The 22,500-nt window shown below is 38.1% G+C and overlaps 1 protein-coding gene across 4 annotated transcripts in view; it reads left to right on the forward strand.

Moving 5' to 3' along the window:
• Positions 1 to 22,500, forward strand: part of LOC137997376 (lymphocyte-specific helicase-like) — a 74,465-nt gene that overhangs the window by 30,817 nt on the left and 21,148 nt on the right. For 3 of the 4 annotated variants that reach the window (XM_068843327.1, XM_068843328.1, XM_068843329.1), the window contains 7 exons: positions 1,679 to 1,849; positions 4,655 to 4,777; positions 5,697 to 5,801; positions 7,069 to 7,251; positions 11,687 to 11,910; positions 15,300 to 15,425; positions 16,618 to 16,720. In XM_068843327.1, the coding sequence (XP_068699428.1) occupies positions 1,679 to 1,849; positions 4,655 to 4,777; positions 5,697 to 5,801; positions 7,069 to 7,251; positions 11,687 to 11,910; positions 15,300 to 15,425; positions 16,618 to 16,720 (1,035 nt within the window). The remainder of the gene's footprint in view (positions 1 to 1,678; positions 1,850 to 4,654; positions 4,778 to 5,696; positions 5,802 to 7,068; positions 7,252 to 11,686; positions 11,911 to 15,299; positions 15,426 to 16,617; positions 16,721 to 22,500) is intronic. The other variant, XM_068843330.1, reaches the window with a different exon arrangement.

Here is a 22,500-nt window from a genome sequence, read left to right on the forward strand (position 1 = left end):
CTTATTCTTGTGTTCGTCCTTGTTGATGGTAGTGGCCACTCTTCCAGTTATTGTGGAGTATGGATCCTTTTACTCTTGGGCGCTGATGTCATCAGTTACTTGGGCAGTAGATATCCAGCTATTCATTTTAGATTTTAGGCTCAGTTTACAAAATAAATGTTATTTTCTGCAGGATAATTGTTAATGAGTAATACTTACTTTGCCCACTCACATCCCTACAAGCTCGTTGTTGCCTCCCCGCATTCTCTCGCAGCTTAGGTGGGGAAGCTTCTTCTCGACGCATTAAAAGTGAGGTAGGAAGGCCAGGTCACCTGGCTATGTCTTTTTGACATCTGGGAATATTTTATTAGTGATTTTCCTGGTGCATATTGTTTGCCGGCAAATGAGCATTATTCATTTTAGATTTTAGGTAAGTACTACACATAAATATCAGTTTTCCTGCAGAAATTTTAAGTTTTCAGTTATTTTTTGTCCTCCATGGGAAAACAGCGAAAAAGGTGAATGCATGAGCACAGCACGTTAGCTCATTGAAACAAAAGGAGCGTTACTCAGCACATTAGCTGCGTGTTAGTAGCCTCCCTCATTTAAATCGTTTGTTTTCTACGCACACTAAAGACAAAAGAGCATGTGATGAGTTTTGCACATGCCTACACACTTACCTTGTCAGTCAACTTCTAACACGCTGAACCTTGTAATTGTGTTGGAGCCCATGTCGCATGAACTATAAACTTCTTGTGTTATCAGTGTTTAAATAAATCCTTGCAGCAGAAGCTGATGCATTAATAATTCTACAGAGCCCACATCATATCATCATGGGTGTTTGTTAATTTGAAGGCGTTGTAGAGTTAATCCTTCCAAATGCCCAATTCCACTGATTGGAATTGTACAGCGCTGTGAAGACTAATTTCATTTGGTATTAAAGATCCCTGTGTTTATCCGATATCCCTACGTTCTGACAGTAGACGACATCCGCTAAACATCAAAGTCGTAACACTTTCACAGTACCGTACCTTTTATCATTTAACATTCAGAGGATTAAAACGAATTTGGAAACGCAATAGTTCAGCGACAAACCATCCATTACAGCAATGTTTGGACTCGAGGCTTGAAACTTGTGTAGTTCGTACTATTTGAAAAGTCTCCTGAAATCTAAAACAGACACTTGTACCACCTCTCTTAACGTCAGCCATTCGGCGAAAATGTTCACAGCTATATTATTATAATATTTAGTTGAAACTGGAAGATCCTCGTTAATCAAATCAATTTCTTAGGAAGACGATTTTGGCAGGGGACAACAGTGTGATTCACACGCCCTGTTATGTAAATTTATTCAAAAGTTCTACCTTTTAAACTCACCCAAATATGCTATCACTTGTCGGATACATTGCAAGTAGCTGGTACTTTAGTAAAAAAAAGGTTGAGATTTCGTGTCAGAAACTTGTGCTTTGTGTTTCATCAGGGCTTCCAAGCAAAAGCACTCTGCCTTCATGGTTGTACTTTCATCTAGTAGTGTTTTGAACCCCTGATGAAACACTCGTTTTTGACATACAGACATACATACAAATTAATTATGATTTTTATTTACTGCTTTCTTGGCAACTTAGCACGTTACCTCATTTGAAACAAGCTGATTTTTCTTCATGCTAATGAAATGAAATCATTATGTACATTTTGTCAGGTTCCACACCATGAACATAGAGTGACAAGAAGTACCAGGAAGAAATTAAATGGGGTAATTTCCACCCATGCTCAGACTGATCAAATGGTACCCATCAGAAGAAAACAAGGCACAAGGAGAAAAGCACAAGATTCTTCATCGTACATGATAGACAAATACATTGATGGCGAGGTAATCATACTTCACCAGGGAACGTGTAACTTACTTTGTGGTCACATCACAAGATAAGACCTGGATACATGTGCCTTCTTTAGAAATTATTCTGTTTGTTCTTTTTGGGTTTAGGATTAGCCCTTTCTCCTTAGATTTGGCCTCCATTGACAAGTAAAATCGTCTGCCGTTAGAAGATATGTATATAATGTATATGAGTGTAACTGGTAGGAGGGTATGGGTTAAATGAACTGGAATAAGGCTGGTTGCCCAGGTAGGATTTTTCCACGGCAACAAACTTTAAGAAAGCGTATATTTGATTGAACTGTATTGTTTTTCCTTCATTCTGCTTTTATAAGGAAAATATAGAGAATGCTTTTTTTCATTTCTGCCAATGGAAATATTTTGTATATTCCTCTGTGGAAATAGTCTCCAAAGTTCAGATTGAAGGAAAGAAATGTGTATAATTTGAAAAAAATTCAGGATATTCCAAAGATGTAGTAATTTATCTGTACAGAATGAATTGTACAATGATGACTCGGTGATGCAAAATAGCTTAAATACTATCTGTACTAGTTCAAGTGAACAGTGAAAAGTCTGACCCTCAGCAGCATTTGAGGAAAATTGGTGATGACATGCACACAACACAGTATCACTGTAAAACAAAAGACACTGTGCAAAAAGCACATTTTCGGTCTTGCTTTCTGAGTTGGTGAGTGTCAAGCTTTCTCGTTCTTTTGGAGAACGATAAATTCAGCAAAAAGACATGTTCTCTTTGTTACAATGTGCTTTTTACTGAGATGATAACATGAATGGAAATGATTCTCCTGCAGTAATCATTACAGTGGGTTTTTCAAGCTGGGGTGGGAGTGAGTTTGGGGAGTCTTGACTGTTGGTTTTGAAGAAGTGGTGTAGGTGTTGTAAACATTGTTTCAGAACTACAGGTGAGTGTAGTAGTATAGTTGAAATTTTGGTGTAGATGGTGGACTTTTCTGCAACATGTTGGGGTGCATGGAGTGGGAAATCAACGCTTGGGTGCCTTTGTAAAGACTGTCATTGTGACGAAATGTGGTTATCTGTTAGCTACGTTAACATGATAAGATTTTGTTAATAGAGACAATTTTTTATTTTTTTACTTTCGTTTAGCCTTACATTACCGGAAATAGTTTTGATTCTTTGGTATTGAATTAGCCCTTTTAAGTTCTTGTTGTCATCTTAGCGTTATTATATATAGACATATTGAATGCTTGCTCAAAACTCAAGGTTATACGCATATTCTTACATGGTGGTAGCAGGTGGAGTAGCTTTTGTGGTACAATATTACACAGAGAGAATATTGCATCAGGATATGCATTACTGCGGCCACCCGCTCTCGCATAACACATGGCTAATTTCCATGACGATTTGAAAAGCAACATGGCGGCTATCGTGAATAAGGGAAGGGCTATTGAATGAGGTTGCCCTAGGTATCCGAGCCAGAGGCTCATTTGTAAAATTGATGACAAAATTAAATAACAAAATGAGAAGGAAAAAAAACAAAACCAAAGAAATAACTAGTTGAATATCAGTTAAGAAGATGAAATTGGAACTAAATGTATAATGGTAAAAATATAGAATACGAAAGAAAGTATATATATACATTTACACATCAAGCCTACAACTGTGTGATCTCTCATAAGTGATAATAAAAGAAGAATAATTATATAAGAAATCAATTAAAGATTAACAGTAATCACATTTGCAGTTAGCCGTCAATTTCAAAGATTAATAGTCTCTAAATTCTTGTGAAAGTCACTGAAATTGGGTGACTGCTTGACGTTTGGTGGTAATTGGTTCCATAGATGTGTAACCTTTTAGGTGAAAGAATTATGAAAGTACCGGTTGTTATGGGAAGGTTGAACAAGATCACAACCTCCACTCCTAAGTTATAACGCAAAACATGATTGTCAAGTAAATTTGAAATGTACTGTAACTAGACCCATTTCCCTTGATGCATTTCAGTAGTAAGGAGAGTGATTGTTCATTTCTTCTATATTCTGACTAATGCATACTTGCTAGAGACAAGATACAGTAGTAATTTAAAGCATTTCCAGTGTTTAAAAGAGTCTTTAATGCATGGTGATTAGCAGCGTGAAGTTTGTCGGTTGATGTTTTGTTTATTCCTAATAGAAGTGGATTACAGTATTCGAGATGGGGTATTATGTAAGACTACTTGTACAAAAATAGGGCAACATGAGCAAGTACCAATCGCCTTAAAGCATAGACCTTCTTTAAAGTGGCTGATAGTGGTTCTTAAAGGACAACTTTTTGTCAAAATTGTGAACTCCAAGAATCTTTAAAAGGCTTTTTATTTCATTTGGAGAATAGCTAACACGAAGAGCAGGTTCATGGAGGTGGTTTCCCAAAATCATAGCTTGCCTTTTGGTGTGTTTCCCTGTCAAATAGTCAAATAGTTTGAAGAAAACCAGGACAAAGATCTTGATTAAATAAAAGTTCTAATAAACATAATGTTGGTAGCTGATGTGTAGATTGTAGTATCATCAGCATAGAGACGCAGGGAATAAACTCAAGAAACGAAGATTATATTGTAAATCCTTAATGAATATGTTGAACAAGAGCGGTCCAAGGAGACTATCTTGGGGAACACCACAATGCATGGGTGACCAGTAAGACAGGGCACCATTAGCTTTTATTAACTCTTTGCTTACAGGTTAGGTAGGTAGAAGTTCAAAAATTCTCTTGCTTCATCACTGAGGCCATTTGCGTGAAGTTTGGCTAAAAGTAAATTATGACATATAGGTTCTGTTTACATGTAATTTGTTACAGTCCCTTGCCAAAAGGCAGAAGCTAATGGAGGGAGAAGACCAACAAGAAAAAGAAAATTGGGGTTCTACCAGTCAGTATAATGGAGAGCAAGAAATTAGCGAGGAACATCAGGATGAAAATTTGGTAATTATCAGCTTTTGTTACAAGAAGACAATCATAATCATAATGATAATAATAATCATAATATTAATCAAAGTTCAGCATTTGGAAATGCGCACATTGGAGTATTCCTTTTGCTATTACAGTGTATTTATTAAGTAAAGCTATGATCCTCTCAGTTATGAACGCAACAGGGTTTGAACCTGTGACCTTGCGATGCCAATGCGGCGCTCTAACCAAGTGAGCTATGTATCCACTGATGTTGGGAGCCGGTCATTTGTGGATTCAAGGGTTCCCGTGATGAGTGAATCAATGAAGGAAATCATATATGAAATGAATCATACAATGTACATTGAACTGCAGATATGAAATCAAGTAAAGCTATGATCCTCACAGTTCAATATGTGATTCATTCCATGCATCAATGAAGGAAATCATATATGAAATGAATCATACAATGTACATTGAACTGCAGATATGAAATCAAGTAAAGCTATGATCCTCACAGTTCAATATGTGATTCATTCCATGCATCATTTCGTTCATTGATTCATTCATTCATCACGGGAACCCTTGAATCCACAAATGACTAGCTCCCAATGTCAGTGGCTTCATAGCTCACTTAGTTAGAGTTTCGTAGAGGTATTGCAAGCTCGCGGGTTCAAACCCCATTGAAGTCCTGAATGTTTCAGGCTAATCTACACAGTTGCTAAAATTGCATTCATAACCGCAAAGATCATAGCTTTACTTGATTTCGTAAATCATTTAATTCAGTGTATTTATTATTATTAAAGAATAAACAACCACCAATGATAGTTAATGTTAACCTTTGATATTTAAGCCAGCATTCACAGCTAAAATGAGGAGGTTCTTCTGTGAAGATACGTTGTAAATGCTATTGAAAAACAGGAAATTATCAGTAATGGTGTTTCTCTGCCTATAGCTACATGTAGGTTGTCCAAGTAGTGGTGAGTCTACACTTCAACCATCATTGGTGACAGGTGGATCCTTGAGGCCGTACCAGTTGAAAGGTCTTGCATGGTTGAAGGTAAAGATAAGGGCATATGGAAAAGCCAGAAACCAAAATCAGCTGTCAGAAATGGGAGAGATGAAATTTTGTCTGTCCGCTGACATCTGCGGTGAGAAAAAAGTGCAAAAATCACCATAGTTTGCCATAAACCCATGAAATGTGATAAGGAATGGCAAATTATTGGCTGAGTGTATGAAAACCATGTGTGTGCATTGGGGTACAAAGAAGGGTATAATTTTCTGTTTCTGTTAATTGCATTAGTCAAATAATTCATTATGTGCCTCTTTTTACATTAGAACTCCCAAACCAGTTTTAAAATGAATAAAAATATAGGTAAACTGGTGGTATTTATGAATAGATATTTATAAAATCTATCTGAAAACCAAAAGCTTGCCAGTGGTTGTCATGTGATGATGTCAATCAAGGGCATGGATGACCATTACACAAGGAGACAAAGTAACATTATCACCTTCATCACTTAGGCTGAACCACGTGACAATAATACTGGCGATGTTGCCCCTTGGGTATACTCAACTCTAGCAAGCCCAGAGCAATCGAATATTCAATCACCTTTGCTTGGACCAAAATTTCTCCAGTTTACTTTATTGTCTAACCCGCTTCCATGCCGTTGTGTTCAAAGCAGAAGGAAGAAATCACAGCTTTTTCATGAGAACTTTGTATAGAAACAAAAAAGACAGTAAAAACTTTATCCCAGGCTTGAAAATGTAAATGTATTTGGTTTTTTTGGAGTGGGAAAACTGGAGTACCCCGAGAAAACCTGTCGGTTCAGAGTGGAGAACAAACAAACGCAACCCACATATGATGAAGAGTCCGGAAATCGAACCCGGGCCACATTGGTGAGGGGTGAGTGCTCTCACCACTCCGCCATCACTGCACCCCCAAAATTTCCGGATTCTGGCTTTTCCATACGCCCCTGAATCATGCACCAATGTCATGGTGCAAGATGTGTTTCCATACAGCCTGCAATAGATAATTTCACAGTGCTCAATGGGAAGTGTTGTGTTTAGTTTATCAAGTAGGAGTGAGTAATTTGTGTACCAGGTTACGGTTAGGTTAAGTTTGTACCAGTAATAATATTTGAACATTAAAAAAAATTGACAAATTAAAAGGTGCAAGGTACAATTAAAAGGTACAAGAGCAACATTGTCCATTCAACATTTGTGTATTCTTTTTGTCCTCTTGACTTCAATATTATTTTTATGCTGTAGTATCTGTATTAATAATGTGCATGCCACTACACTCTGATATAGGATTGTTCCAACAGGTTCTTTATGAAAATGGTATGAATGGCATCCTAGCAGATGAGATGGGTCTGGGAAAAACCTTGCAGTGCATATCAATGATGGCTTTCTTGATTGAAATGGGAGTCAAAGGACCTTTCCTCGTTGCTGCACCACTTTCTACCCTACCAAACTGGGTGCATGAATTTCACAAGTTTACTCCCAAGGTTAAGTATCTGTTGTTTTAAAGGAGTTTTTGATTGGATGGAGAGGTTGGTAATCCATTGACTCCTCAACAGCCCCCCATAGCCAATTGCAGAAACGTGAGGAGGCTGGGGATGAATTGCGACACGCGGCACATACTGGGATTGTTTGGGTAGACAAATATAGCCATGTTGGATTCTTCAACATGAAGCCTATGAATTTTGCTTGCCTCTTTGCACCTATAACTTAAGAAATTCACCTAATCTACCTTTTTACCGCATCCCAAAGGACAGGAACTTGCAGTGAGAAAATGAACCTACTGAGTATCTCTCCTTGGAACAAGGAACACAAAAGGAGAAGAGACATTAAGAGGGCAAAGAGCGAAGGAAGATCTGAATTGAAAGAAATTCTCTCAACCACATAGGGTACTGATAATATTGTTTCCCATCCGGAGTATTCTGTCAATCATTCTATCATTGCTCGTAGTTTGGTTGAAGAGAATGTGGACCTCCTATCACACCTAGAATCCGATCATGAGCAACTCAAGGCAGAAAACAAAGAATTGAGGAATAATTTAGAGGAACTGAAGGTGAAACTCAAGCAGTTGGAGGATGAGCTTGAGACGGTTAAAATTGAAAATAAATCTCTACGACAGGACAACAATATTACAAATTAAAACACCCTGTATTTGATATAACTAAGTATAAGGAAGATAGCAATATTGCATTTTATATGGGATTCCTAAATTGGGATACCTTTATGTTGTGCTATACACTGTAACATGATAAAGGTTCAGCCTCTGGAATTATTTAATGGTTAGTATAAACACAAAGGCGGGGAGGAGAGTATCATTGGAAGACCAAGGTCTCTTTTCATATTCAAAGAGTTCACCCTAGTGATGATGAGACTCCGTCTTGGACTGTTTGAGAAAGATCTTGGTCACAGAGTCCACGGTGTCTACTCGTTTCTGTGCCTGGATACATTTTCTACGCCAAGAGTTTGAAGGTTTTGTGTCTTTCCCAAGCAGAAGCTTCTTGCAGGAGAAAATGCCCCAATTTTTTTAAGAGCTCTATCCCAAAACAGTTGTAATCATTGATGCTGTGGAGTTTCGTTCAGCAGTGTTTTCATCTGTTGGTACTCGAGGCACACCAGTGTTAACCTTGCAAAATGCAGTGAAAAGAAACTCTTTATCCTTGTGCAATAAATACAGTGTTGGGAAAATCCAAAAACGGATTTCTTATCTCAGATCAATGGATTCTTCAGCATCAAAAAAACGCAAAATCCGAAAAAGGATTATTTTCCATGACAATTCAAACAAACAAACCCAGAGTTGCGTGCAAATTAAAGAACCAAAAAAAATAGCGGTTAATTTTGCTTTGGAGAAATTCTTCAATGAAAATGCCACCAGAAAAAAATACCTTGGCGATCGATAAAAAGAAATGACGAAAAAAATGTTTTTTTTAGCTGTAGGAAACGTGCTAACAATATTATTGCTGTCAAGAAAATTTTATTGTAATTTCTGGTGTGAAATTTACAGGAAACCTAGCTATTTTCGACCTATTCATGTCTTCGATCGTACGGTAAAAATGGCGCGAGAAAAACGTTTGGGCTAAACTGTCACATAGGGTAGCTGTTGTGTATAATTTTTGCATGGAAAATCGCTTGTCAAAAGTACTTTTTTCAAATCCTTTCCCAAAAAAACGCTGAAGTGATGAATCTAAAAAATCCGGATTTAGATTTAATTCGAAGTATCCTCCTCGAGTGTGGATACTTTGGATTTTGCCAAAAAAAATGCAAAATCAGTTTTTGGATTCAATAATCTGTTTTCGGATTTTCCTAAAAAATGCACCCTTAGTCTCTGTAGTCCTTACTTAATCCTTGGGTATGCCAGTTCTGTTGCAACATACTTGACAAAAAAAAAAATCCAGCTGATTTAACACTGGTGACCAAAATCCAGCATCAAATGTGACTTTGACTGCCAATATGTCATTACCAAGTTTGAAAGTTTTGTCTGGCATATCAACAGCACCCTTGATGAGAATTTTAGTCTTCCCATGCTCATGTTTCATAAACTTGCAGTGAGAAATTGGTACATGACATGTATCAATCTTGCACTTGCATGGAATATTCCAATGGCATGGTTTTGATGTAGAAGATATGGTGTCTGCTCCTCCTGCGTAGAATTTAAAATATTGCTCAAGGGCAAACAAAGTTGCTGCCGCGTGATTACATCGTCCATCAATACCTGCCGGACATCCGTCGTAGGCCTTGACCACTTGGCCAAGTGCATCCCCATAACTATGAAACAGCTGTATGCCTTGTTCTTCTTCATGGAGGGAAGTACCTGACTTTATACATTAAAGTTCTCATTCCATTTTTGACATTTGATTGACAAAACATGCCTTGACTTAACGAAGTTGAAGCCTTTCACAAGTGGCTTCACCATTAAAAGTTGCTTCTTGGCATCACACGTTTCAATTTATCTCCAAATGTCACTCCGTAATTAATTTGTGGAAGGACGCTTAAATTTTCTGAAAACCCGTCAGATGGAAAACTCGAAGGAAGTGTCGCTGACATGATTTCCCCGAGAACACCAAGTTTTGCCTTCTTTTTTGCTACATTTAAACCTCCATCTGGATCTTGAAGCTTGCTGATGTGAAGGCCACAACTAATGTAATCTTTAACCCTGATACATATAAAAGTAACCAAGGACAAATGATTAAAGCTAGGGCTGTGGCAAAAAGTACCAAGGAAGAGCTCTATATGTATATACATTGTACCAAACCTAAAATTTGAAAGGATTCCTTACGTTAAGTGTACATAGCATAGTGTCTTCTCTCCTAACCTCTGAACCAAATCTTTTTTCTTCCCCGTTGTCTTAGATTCTCGACACAAAAGCCATCTTTGAAGTTGTTTAACTTTACATTCCTCCGGTGAATCTCTGGGTAGTGTTGAACGTGGAATGTCTTCTTCAGCAACTGGGATGTTATCTAGAGAGATAAGCTTGTTTTCGTTTTCTGAAGAACCTTTACATTCAGAAAAGCTGAGTGAATTTATGACACTGATGTTTATGTCTACCCAAACGATCCCAGGATGCGGCGCACACCGCACTCTGTTCCCAGCCTCCTCACGTTTCTCAAATTGGCTATTGACGAGAAAAATTGTGTGCTGTTTGACAGAGTAAATCCAAGTTTCCCTTTTAGGGGTCAGTGGCTTAATTAAGACACTGTAAATTGTATTTACAGCTCAGGTTTTGACCATGCAAAATTAATTATTTACAGATGTGAGGAAATTGATGTATTGTATTATCAACAGCCACATGCTTCCAGGGATATAATGATTAAAGACATTCATGATGTAAACAGCAATAAATTGTGCCTATTTTTGGTCAGGTGGATGAGTTTGGTACCCAATGAAACACCAGACGAAAACACGCCGTGTTTTGTTTTGATATCAAACCACACATTTGTTTATATGAAGAGTATAATAACAAAAGCCTCAAAATTTTCAATACTGCTACTTATTGTCATTACCTTACTACCATACTCATCGCTTTTACGTTGCTCTTTCTCATAATTCGTAAATGCCTCTTTAGACTGCATACGATACCATACAATGTTCGTGATGGATACCGGCCTTCCTTCTTACAGTATTTGCCACCTTTTGGATAAATTTAGCAAGGCCAGTAGTCCAATAATAAAGCATCCATGTTCTTAACATTGTCGTTGACGTTACACATGAGATGAAAGTCGTAATCATTAAAAACGCTTCCAACTTTCAATTATGGAAATTTAAATGCTGTCGTCCTTTGCCATTCTCGAAAAAATTCCACTGCCCATCCTTGTACTTCCTGCTCTTTGGAGTAGCTTCCATCTCTCAAAAGCTCATGCGAAAATGACTTCCAAAACATAAGTCACGATCAGGCCAGCTTTGACTAAATTGCGTACTAATTTTACACAAAAATACAATGTACAACAATAGATACTTTCAGAAGCCATATCAAAAACTCGAGCTTCGAGTTTCATCAGGGGCTCCAAACACCTTGAAAAAATGAAAACACTCGGCTGAAACGGTCTTATGCTTTCATCTCTTTCTTGGTGTTTGGAACCCCTAGCACTCGTTGTTGGTATATTTCTACAAATTATGTGAAAAGTGTCACGAACACATGCAGTGATACTGTAAAATGTCACCCTTTATTCATAGTTGATCTTTGCATTTCCACATCCTCATTCACTAGTCTGCATGTACACATTAATTTTGTTGATTTTGACATTTCACAGTGTATATCATCCTGAACTTAATTTCAGAAAAAGAGCTATACACATCTTCCCACGCACTGTATATTGTACATATTTTGATATCATGAATAACAGTTGAAGTTTTATTGGATAAATGGGGTGATTGTTGTCAGCTTTTAGTGGCTAAAATTAAATTGTCATTATTTTGTTTGTAAATTAGATCCCTGTTATTCTGTATCATGGGTCACAAGAGGAGCGTCTTCAGTTGCGTTCTCAGATTGGTACTGTGAGGCCTGTTGAGGGGAATATTGCATCTTACCCTGTGGTGATCACATCCTATGAAATATGCATGAGAGATCAGAGAAGCCTGTATTCTTTGGATTGGAAATATGTCATTGTGGATGAAGGCCACCGAATTAAGAACCTGAACTGTAAACTCATTAAGTAAGATATTGTTATTTACAACCATTAAAACATATAGGAAATCATACGAACCGGAGTACATTTCTTGTTTTATGGGCATGAGAGATGCGTTGAAAATCCTAAAAATTGCACGAGCAATTGCCATGTGCAATTTTAGATTTTTCAAAACATCACAAGTGACCATAAATCACGAAATCCTCAAAGACGTTTATACGATTTTCTATAGTTTTTTTATTTGCTTATATAAGTAGTCAACAAGATTATTGGTTCGCTTTGTTTCCATAGCAACTTTGTATTCCACCCTATAACGACTTGCGCATGTCTTTCAGGATAGGAATTAATTTGATTATTATTTGCAATTGCTCTTATTTGTGTAAAGCCTGGTTTCCGTATACACGTAACAACTTCACAAACACTGTTACTTTTTACAATTGTGTTTGCGATCCTGTTTTTCATTTGCGTGATTGCTTTACGCAGCTCGGGAAGAAGGGTGCAAAAATAAAAGAGGGTGCTGGTAAAAAGAAGGTTTTTGCATCATCCTCAACTTTTTTTGTTGGAGTTGTTGCAACAAAGAAGGCAGAGAAGAATTGTCAAGAGACTTCACCGATTCTGCAAGGTCCGATTCATTTTCGAGGAGCTGCAACGACTGCAGCAAACCCGGTATCAAATTTAAGTGCAGTAACTGGCTCTTCATGATCAAGGTTTTTTTATTTTACTTGTCGCATATTTCTTATAGTTCCTCTGATTCGTCAAAACTTATCACATGCACAAAAATTATCGCCGATTGATCACAAACAATTGTATTGTGTTTCCTTATCGTTGTTTCCTCGCATTTTCTTTGCTATTCATCGTAAACAAGACGTAAACATAGACATTTTCCCATCTTTTTGTTCTTGTTTGCTTTCATTGTTGAACGCAAAAGGTGTTTCCATGTACGCAAACTGTTTGCGATCAAGCTATCGGAAGGTGTTTGCAATTATTGTTTGCGACAAAGTTACGCGCGTATGGAAACTAGACTTGACAGAATTTCCTTTTCAGGTGTAAAAGAAATCTTTCAAAGTCTAAGCAGCAATTAAAAACACTTGTGCTGAAAATGTGGTGCTTTGTAATGATGAAGGCATAATTGAGGGCAGGCCAGTGATTCGTTTTTGGTGCCAGAATCACAATTTCAGAGAGATTTATGTGTTCTGTAAAGAGGTACCAAAGCGAGTATGAGTTTTTTATTACGAGTAAACAGCATGTTTACTTGTAATAAATTTGGATTTACATAGCCTGCAGATATCGCTAACCTTTAATGCCGGCTCAAAACAAAATTCACTTCAGTGGTAAGATGTTGTGAATGATTTTGAACTAAAAGGTTAAAGTCACTTTATTTAACGTCGGTAGTTCCTTCAGCTACGAGGCTGGTATCAACTGGAAGATTAATTATAAGCTTTGGTTCTTGCAAAATGTGGAAGGGCAGCATATTAACGTATTAGATATTTTTTGTGGTGAAGCCATAATTTAAAATTTTACTTTCCATGGTTGCAACCAAGTAAGATTTGCTAAGTGGATGGAAAGTTTTTTTGGGTGGCTTAATTATAATATGCCATAAAACGTTGTGAATGGTACTTCAAGGTTAGGTTTTGCCTTAAGATCGGCTTGTGAAGTCTTCAGCGAGTTAAATTTTAATACATATATTTCCTATTTTGAGCCAGGAGTTTTATAAAATTGGTTTCCCATCCACTAGGTTTTCACGATTATTCCAAGTAATTCCAAGTAATTCAATTCTTCTTGGCTTGTTACAAGTTAAAATATTGAAATAGTGCTGTAGAATTCCGGGAGCTTTTGTATATTAAACAAATTGATATCGTCTTGGCACTTAAAGAAAAACGAAGAAGTGTCATTCTGGAATTATTTTCCAGAAAGTATCACAATGTTTTATCTTTTCTTTTAACCCAGGCAAGTTTAAGTGATAGTTGCATCATTTCGAAAGCGACCATCTTTAAACCACCATATTTTTCTCAACGATGGAAGATTTTCTTTTTATTTTTGCCGCTTTGTTTTCCCAGAAATTTTTCTCTACAAGAGCATGGAACATTGACAATAGCAAGGTGCTATAAAGTAGTTTCGATAAACAGTGTTTTAACAATGTTTATTTTGCCGATTAGGTTGAGCTGTTTCAATGCTGCAATTCAAAATGTTTCTTCCACTCACTGATAAGTATTATTGTGGGTGAACAGCAACTAATGACAACTCTTATTACTCTCCTGTCCGGCATGTTTTAAAACAGTTGCTTACTAAATCATAGGTTTTTTTGCAAGCGAAATTTCCTTTAATGTATATTTTTGAGAATATGATGGATGGCCTTGATGAAGTTGTCGAGATGTGTCGGTATTTTAAGACACAATGTAATTAAGATGTTTTAGCATCACTGTATGAGCACAGTGGTTTAGATAGCGGCAAGGAGCCTGATAAATTCTAAGATGACTTTGTGTGTTGCAAGGAGTCGCGAAGTGATCAGACAGAAAAATTAAAAAAATCACACTTTCATCTCCAGGACATGTAGTTGCAAGTCTTGTGAGGATGAAAAGTCTTTTAGTCGAATTTTGTGTTGTCTTTAAAAAATTAATCAGACCTCTGGGCGTTTCGCTGGCAACAAAGTAAATGAGGAACTGGTACGGTGCAATGATTGTCCTCCTGTTGTTTGAGCCTCATCATCTATCATTCAGCAAAATCTTGCATTAGTGTCAGCTCACAAAGATTTCTTATCGAAATCCACAACTTTCCTATGGAATCTTTATTCTTGTGGTCGTAAAGTTTTCTCTTGATGTTTTGGGGTTTTGTCATGATTTACAGTGGCATTATTATTTGGTGAGGTTTTGTCATTATGTGATGGGGTTTGATGGTTACGTGTTGTGTTTCCATCTTGATGTGACAATTAGGTCTTCTTTGGACGTGCTTTGGGGAGAAACTGTACATCATAAAAGAACCTCATCACACAAAATGTATACACGGCACGTCAAAAGACAACCTCAACACATCATGATGGAAACACAACACATAACGATCAAACCTCGTCTCATCATGATGGAAACAGCACATAATCATCAAATCTCGTCACATAATGACAAAACTTCAACACCAAGAGAATAAAGATTACATAAGAAGGTTATGGCTTTCCCTACTTTCTATTGTCTTTAACAGTTTTTGGAGAGTGTAGCCTTAATTTTTTTAAAGCATGCAATATGAAACAAGCTTTTTTAATGAAGTGTGAGCAAGCACACTTAATTCTTAATTAAGCATCACCAAGGTGCCAGTTTTCTAGATGAAGTTGGCCTATTTACTTTTTACATGCTGCCAAGCTTTGTCACATTTGAGGTTGAATTTACTGGTTCTGTTTTAATAAGTGATATTTCTTTTTATGCCAGAGAGCTGAAGACCTACAAGGCAGCAAACCGGTTATTGCTAACTGGCACTCCATTGCAAAATAACCTTGCAGAGCTGTGGTCATTGTTGAACTTTCTGCTGCCAGATATTTTTGATGACTTGGATAGGTTAGTTAGGCCTATTTTAACTTATGACACATGGCTGTCAGCAACTTTACTGAGCGTGCCTCGTGATCTGATTTCTACCTCTTAATCACTCACTGAAAAACTGTCCCCATTAACAGAATTAACTGAAGAGAGTGTAGTGTAACGTGAAGTGCTAGATTTCTGTCCCATATGAACCATGTGAGCGTTGGCCCTAGTGATGGAACTGGGCCCACACAATGACAGAGAAAAACTCTGACCAGGGTGGGAATTGAACCCACGATCTTCGGGTTAGATCTCCGCCGCTCTACCGACTGAGCTACAAGGTCAGACGGGAGCAGGCCGTGGGAACTGAAGATGTTAAAGTCACAGAAATTAACATGTACAAGTACAAGGAAAGGTATGTTTGTAGAAACGTTGGCCGTGTAGCACTTGGAACTGTGGGCCCAGTTCCATCAGTAGGGCTAACGCTCACATGGTTCATATGGGATAGAAATCTAGCACTTCACGTTACACTACACTCTCTTCACTTAATTCTGTTTAAAATATAAGTGCTACACGGCCAACGTTTCTATAAACGTACCTTTCCTTGTGTATGTCCCCATTAAGATTAGTTTTGTATTCCTTACCTTTCTATTAAAATGCTACTAGGACCAAGAAATTAATTCTTTTTTCTTTAAATTTCGGAACTAACCCAAGTTTGAAGCCTTCATTTCAAAAAGACACCTGTTTAGTTTAACTGGAATTTCTGTTTAATGGTCTGCCATTACTAACTTTAAAATCTTCATAAAGCTGGATCGAGGAGAAAGTGGCATCAAAGTCTCGCTAGTTTAAGAATGCAATGCATGTCTACATGTGGCTGAATTAATATGCAGCACGGGACTTTTGGGCTTCCAGACTTTTAGCATTATAATGAGTTTTTTGTACATGTATGTAAAAGCTACATTTTCACGCTGAAATTTAAGGCTATTGAGGAAATGACATCACTCTTCCTTACATCCAACCCTCTGCGGTCCAATCGGTCAGTTTTGAACGTGAGTATGGTGGACTGTGAAATCCAAAACTTACACTCAAAGTAAACAGTCTTTGGATAAAAATCAAAGCTCAAAAATTTTTATCCGGTCAGGTGTGAAGCAAACGCCACTTTCAAAATCTCAAGAAGGAGAGGAAGTGAGTTTTTGACTAAATGAAAATTAATATTTTCATCAATTTTCAGTTTCCAGAAGTGGTTTGATTTTAGTGCAATTAATGAAGACGGTGGAAGTGAGAGGATTATTGAGCAGGAGAAAGAGCATCAAGTCTTAGAGAGGCTTCATGCAGTAAGTCATCCATTTGTATTATTTCAAACACTTAAGGACGTTCGCGCTAATTGTTTGTGCGCAACCTTACTGCGCAGGTAACGCGACTGTAATATGTCACGCATTACTTCGAGCATTAGTGAAGTTGAGGTTTTAAAACCTTTGCAAAAACCGTGGACGATAAGTCTTGCACAGCGTTGGATCAGCGAAGATCGTGATCAGTCAAAATTGATTTAAAATATTTATGAAAGTCAAGTAGACTACTGATATTCGCGAGGTTTTATCAGTCGTGCACTAGTCTACTTGACTTTCATACAAATTTTTCAAGCATCAGTTAAAATAACATGGCGACAAAAACGCCGAGGAAAAAATTCCAGGCCGGCAAAAGAATGGCACATTTATTTCCGAATCATCATGAAACTTCAAAGAGAAGTGAGCGGGAGGATGGAAAAGCTCTGGAAAAGGTAGCTGATCGAGTAGACTAGTGGCTGAAAGTTTGGAAAACTCGAGGACGAAACGTTGCGTAAATTTAATGGCGCTGTTTCTTTTTAATGTTTTTATTACCCTACGAACTTAAGTTCAAAGTGAATGCATGTTTTTAAAGTTCTTTTCCCTTACTTTCGTAAAAATTGAGCAGTACTTTCGTCCTCGTCCGCTTGGACCTGCGTGGAAACAATCAGCGATTGAATTTCACAAAAAAACACACTCCAGAAGATGAGCCCCGGGATGAGCATGACGGCAATGGAGAGATATTATACAAAACACCAACCAAATGAAGATGACCCCTGCTTAAAACTTCGTTGCTATGCTCGAGAAAGGTTTTTTTTCCGGTAAAAACCTTTCATCTCTTCAACCATCGATCCTCTCTTGGGTTCCAGTCCTTGCCCGACAGGTCACGCAAAAGCGTGACAAATGAACTTTTCCAAGAGCTTTGCAAAATCACATCGATTTTACTCGTTCAGATCATCGGTGACCCCTATTTTTTTAATCATGAATCACTTACTTTACTTACTATCTACAAAATATGATGAAATGAGAAAATTCTCACCGTAAGAAGTTATCTTTTTTTAACATTTTCGTTCCTCGTGCCATCGAATTCTGGTAGTGGTTGCAACAGATAGAGCTTACGAAAACGCTCGTCGAGGATGAACTCTACTGTTTACCACATCCCTAGCGGCATACAATTATCTAAAAATCTCACTCCTAAAAACCTATGCACGGAAACTTTCACTCCAACAGTTTATTTTTATGATTTTCGATGGATGAGCAGATGAGCCTACATGACCGATTTCTCGAAATTAAGGCATTTTTCCACTGCCATTTTCTCCGAAACAAAGTCGGTGACCCCCATTTTTTTTTTCATTTTTGGAGTATGTACTTTATGACCTAACTCTAGGCGAGAAATGAAGAAAATCTCACCGTAGGAAGATTTTGGCGCGAACGTCCTTAAGGCTCTTAGTTCCTTGGTTTGGATGAAGCGATACTAACTTAATTATGTTAAAGGTTAAAGCTGACTGCAGAGATTGAAATACGTGAGAGTTTAAAGGGAAAGTACGGTTTAGGAAAAGATTCTCTGAATCCAAAGTTCGTTACCTGTATTGTCATACTAGACCACTCATTTGGACTAAATGTGTTTAAATAGCCAACAATAACGCTTCAAAAATAGGCCTTCCGCCATCTTTGTTTTTGTGCATACAAACGAGGCTATGACGTAGCAATAGTCAAGGATTTCTCCAGATGACCAAATGTACTTGAAAACACAGGCGAGGAGAGCAATACTTTGTAGACTTGAATCTTAATCCAGAATCTAAATTGTATTGATATTGGCTCCACCTCTGAACAGATTTACCTCCTGGTCGTTAAATGGGGTTTTATATGTGAATTATATGCAGGAGTTTTACAAAGCGAAAGAGAGCTTGCATTGCTATCCCGTGCACATTGCTGTGAAAGGTATCCGGTCATCTCGCCACCAGGGAGTTTTGCCACCTACCAACTCGCTACCAAGAAACCACCTCGCGACCAACCAACTCGAAGTCACCTTGCCACCAAACACTAGAGTAAAGTAGTCGTGGTGAATTAGCTGTTCGAACGAGAGTAAAGTAGTTGAGGTGAATTAGCTGTTCGAACGAGAGTAAAGTAGTTGCCACCAGGGAGTTTTGCCACCTGCCAACTCGCCACCAAGGAACCACCTCGCCACCAACCAACTCGAAGTCACCTCGCCACCAAACACTAGAGTAAAGTAGTGGTGGTGAATTAGCTGTTCGAACAAGAAAAAAGTAGTTGAGGTGAATTAACTGTTCGAACGAGAGTAAAGTAGCCGAGGTGGATTAGCTGTTCGAACGAGAGTTATGTGTTGCACCAGTGGTAGCCCTGTGATGTCAGCTTACTTTGTATAATAGCTTAGTTGTCTCATTTTTTGCTTTGAAGGCCAAAAACTGGTACGTCGACGGTACCTTCAAACTCTGTCACCAACCGAGGTGAATTAGCTGTTCGAATGAGAGTAAAGTAGCCGAGGTGAATTAGTAGTTGAGTAGTGACGTGATTTGATAAATGTTCTGTTGTCTAGGGCAACACTTCTCTGTGCACGCGCGTTGAAGTTCGTGTAATTTAAACAGTTCTAATAGGATTGATGACTCTCAATAACTATATTTTTTGGAGAACTGGCTTGAGTTGTTATTGCTGGCTTCGCTGTTTTGTTTGCATTTATGTAATTGTTTCATAAGGCTTTGGCTAAACAATCAAGAAACTTCATCCAACATCGTGGTTGCCGAACCCGATGTACGAGTTTTTTTGAATACCTAGCCAAGGCCTACTGAAGTTGCTGGCCGGTTGCAAACACCAAGTGGCGCTTGCTGTGAATACAGACGTCAGCTTTCAGGAAATCGACAGGAATGTTTTCCGAGATTTCAAACGCTAGGTCAGTCGGGTCTTAGGGCCACAGTTGCTGTCTCAGTCTGTTTGCGGAGGTGGGTCAGGAAGGGAGACATCAGCATCGGGATGTTGGCAGAATTCGCATTGCCACTCGATCTCAGCTCCTTCATTAACTGCTGCATGGTACACCTCAAGTGATATCCCAGTGTTACATACTCGATGGTTCCAGCGGAAACAGCCATCACATAGACCTTATTCATAAATGGTGGTCAATTTATAATTCTTTTGTCGAAGTGCAAATTAGCCTCCCAAGCCTCGATACCCTACAGTGAATTGAAAAGAATTCTTGCTCTAAAATGAGGCTTGGTAGGCTAATTTGCACGTGGACAAAAGAATTATAAATGTGACCGCCATTTATGAATAAGGTCTATTGAAGGCCATGTTGACGAGGCCTGACAGGCTCCTTGCAAGTGATGCAGTTGATGATCTGGGCTGACGCCATGGTTGTAAATTGAATCGAATGAACTGTAAAGCGTGAATCGTAATTTGATGTCTAAACGGTCGTGATCGTATGATCGAATGATCGACTGTTATGCTCTCCAGCCTTTTATACATGCAGGTAGATCGAAATCTCATATCTGTTAATTTGAAACGTTTCGATTGGTTTATTTACTAACCACTAGAACAAAAGAGCAAAAATTAACAAGTTTTTAAACAATCAAGTGACACGTCTATTGATATGATAATATATTTCCCTCTTTTGATATGCAAAAGTTTACTAACAAGCAAGCCCGCCGGCCCACTTTGTTAGCTGTTTTTTATTTTTTGTTTAGTTTTTGTTTTACAGTTGTTTAAAAAATGGGTACAGCGAAAAATGAGAGACAACTAAGCTATTATACAAAGTGCTATTATGCAAAGGGCTACCGCTGGTGCAACACATAACTCTCGTTCAAACAGCTAATTCACCTCGACTACTTTACTCTCGTTCGAACAGCTAATTCACCGCGACTACTTTACTCTAGTGTTTGGTGGCGAGGTGACTTCGTGGTGGCAAGTCGGTAGGTGGCGAAACTCCCTGGTGGCGAGATGACCGGTAACCTATGCGCTAATAAACGTAACTTGAAATGTGGTTAAATTTTGTTAGCAGTATAGAAACTACTGAAACGATTTACTCTTACCATTTGATGGAAATAATCAATGGAATAAATCGATCATTTGTTTTGAAGTTGTAACAGGGATCTCGTAGAAAGACACGGTAGACTTGATTTCCAGGCATTTATTTCACAGGGTTACCGGTCATCAAAACAAACGATCGATTTATTCCATTGATTATCTCCATCAAATGGTAAGAGTAAATCGTTTCAGTAGTTTCTATACTGCTAACAAAATTTAACCACATTTCAATTTACGTTTGTTAGCGCATAACAGTGAAAGTTGTCTATATATTTCCTGATTCAGTTTTCTCGCTCCAAGATAATGATATTTTGGGATAGTTGACTGAGATTTCCGTATGAAGCAAATGTCATACACCTGAAGATCCTACGTGAAGTCCTCCTCGGTAAAATGACAGACCCGAACAGACAATATAGCAGTCAGATTTTCACGTTTGAGGAATCCATCCATAATTTATTTTCACCGGCCAACTTTTGTTTAAATTTCAATTTTCCGGTGTAAGCTTAGGTTTTTTTATTTTCATACGTGTTCTCAAGTCTAGACATGCGTCTCCTCATCAAAAGCGTACACCCCAACAGCGGTAATTGTTGATGTGAAAAAGCCATTTAACAACATCTGAAAGTTTCGTCGGCTTATTCTAAATTAAACGCTTCCCCGTGTGAAAGCAAACAAATGCGTTTGCTGAAGCATCGAAGACGGCTGTCGCTGAAGGAAGAAAGTGAAAAAGGTACGCTTGTGAATATTTCTTTGTCACATGTTCAAGGTTTTTGTCTTTTACATTTGCTCTGGCTGCTTTTTGCCGCCTAGTTTCATTGACTATAAAATCTATAAGTATTAAGTGACTTGAGCTTCTGTCGCACTTATGGCCTACTACCTATTGAACCACAAGAGCATTTACCATAGTTCATCTTACATTTGAATTTCTCGAAGCAGAAAGGTCACACGAGAGTGAGAAAGTGGTCGGGGATTGAAGAACTTGGTAAGGTTGAACACGTTTGTTGACTATTGCTACGTCATAACACGTCATATCCAAGATGGCGCTCTCCAAGTCACGAAAGAGGGAGCTTCAAAGTGCTCTTGTCACATTTTAACAGGGAATTATTTTCGAATTCCTGGGGAAAAGTTTTCATAATTTAGAGGAACTTTTTCTAGACTGTACTTTCCCTTTAAGATTGATGCAATTTAAGCAGTTACAAAGCTGTGAAAAATCTGGGCTCAAGCGCACTGTCATGGGCGCACAGTTGCACAGCCATGTGCTTAGCTGTGATGACCTCCAACTTTCGTGTATTCCAAATTTCCACTTTTCACTCACAGTGTATCAAAATTTCATTTCACGGACATTGCTGTGAAAACAGCAATTGACCAATTTTGTTCAGTATAATTATAAAATGGTAATAGGACTGAGTGTAGTCCTATTTGGCCTGTCATCATATGAGTGATTAACAAAATCGGACGACCGTGCAGCACGAGTCCAATTTCTTTAACTACGAGTATGTTTACAGATCGAATTGGACTACACAAAGTCCTATTACCAATTAATCATAACCATTAAAATTTCTGAGGAAACAAATGAATTCCTTTTTCACTGTCTAATGTTACAAATTCGTCCATTTTGGAAAATCCTCAGTTTGGTAGGGTAAGTGGTTGTTGCTATGGTGATTGTGATAAATTCTGTGATTGGTGGACTAAGCTTAGTGCAACTGATATGATTCGCTGATGTAACTGTCCGATTACAGCCAACTGTCCAATTACAGTGT

This window comes from Montipora foliosa, chromosome 3 (genome assembly GCF_036669935.1).
Source record: "Montipora foliosa isolate CH-2021 chromosome 3, ASM3666993v2, whole genome shotgun sequence".
Lineage (NCBI taxonomy): Eukaryota > Metazoa > Cnidaria > Anthozoa > Scleractinia > Acroporidae > Montipora > Montipora foliosa.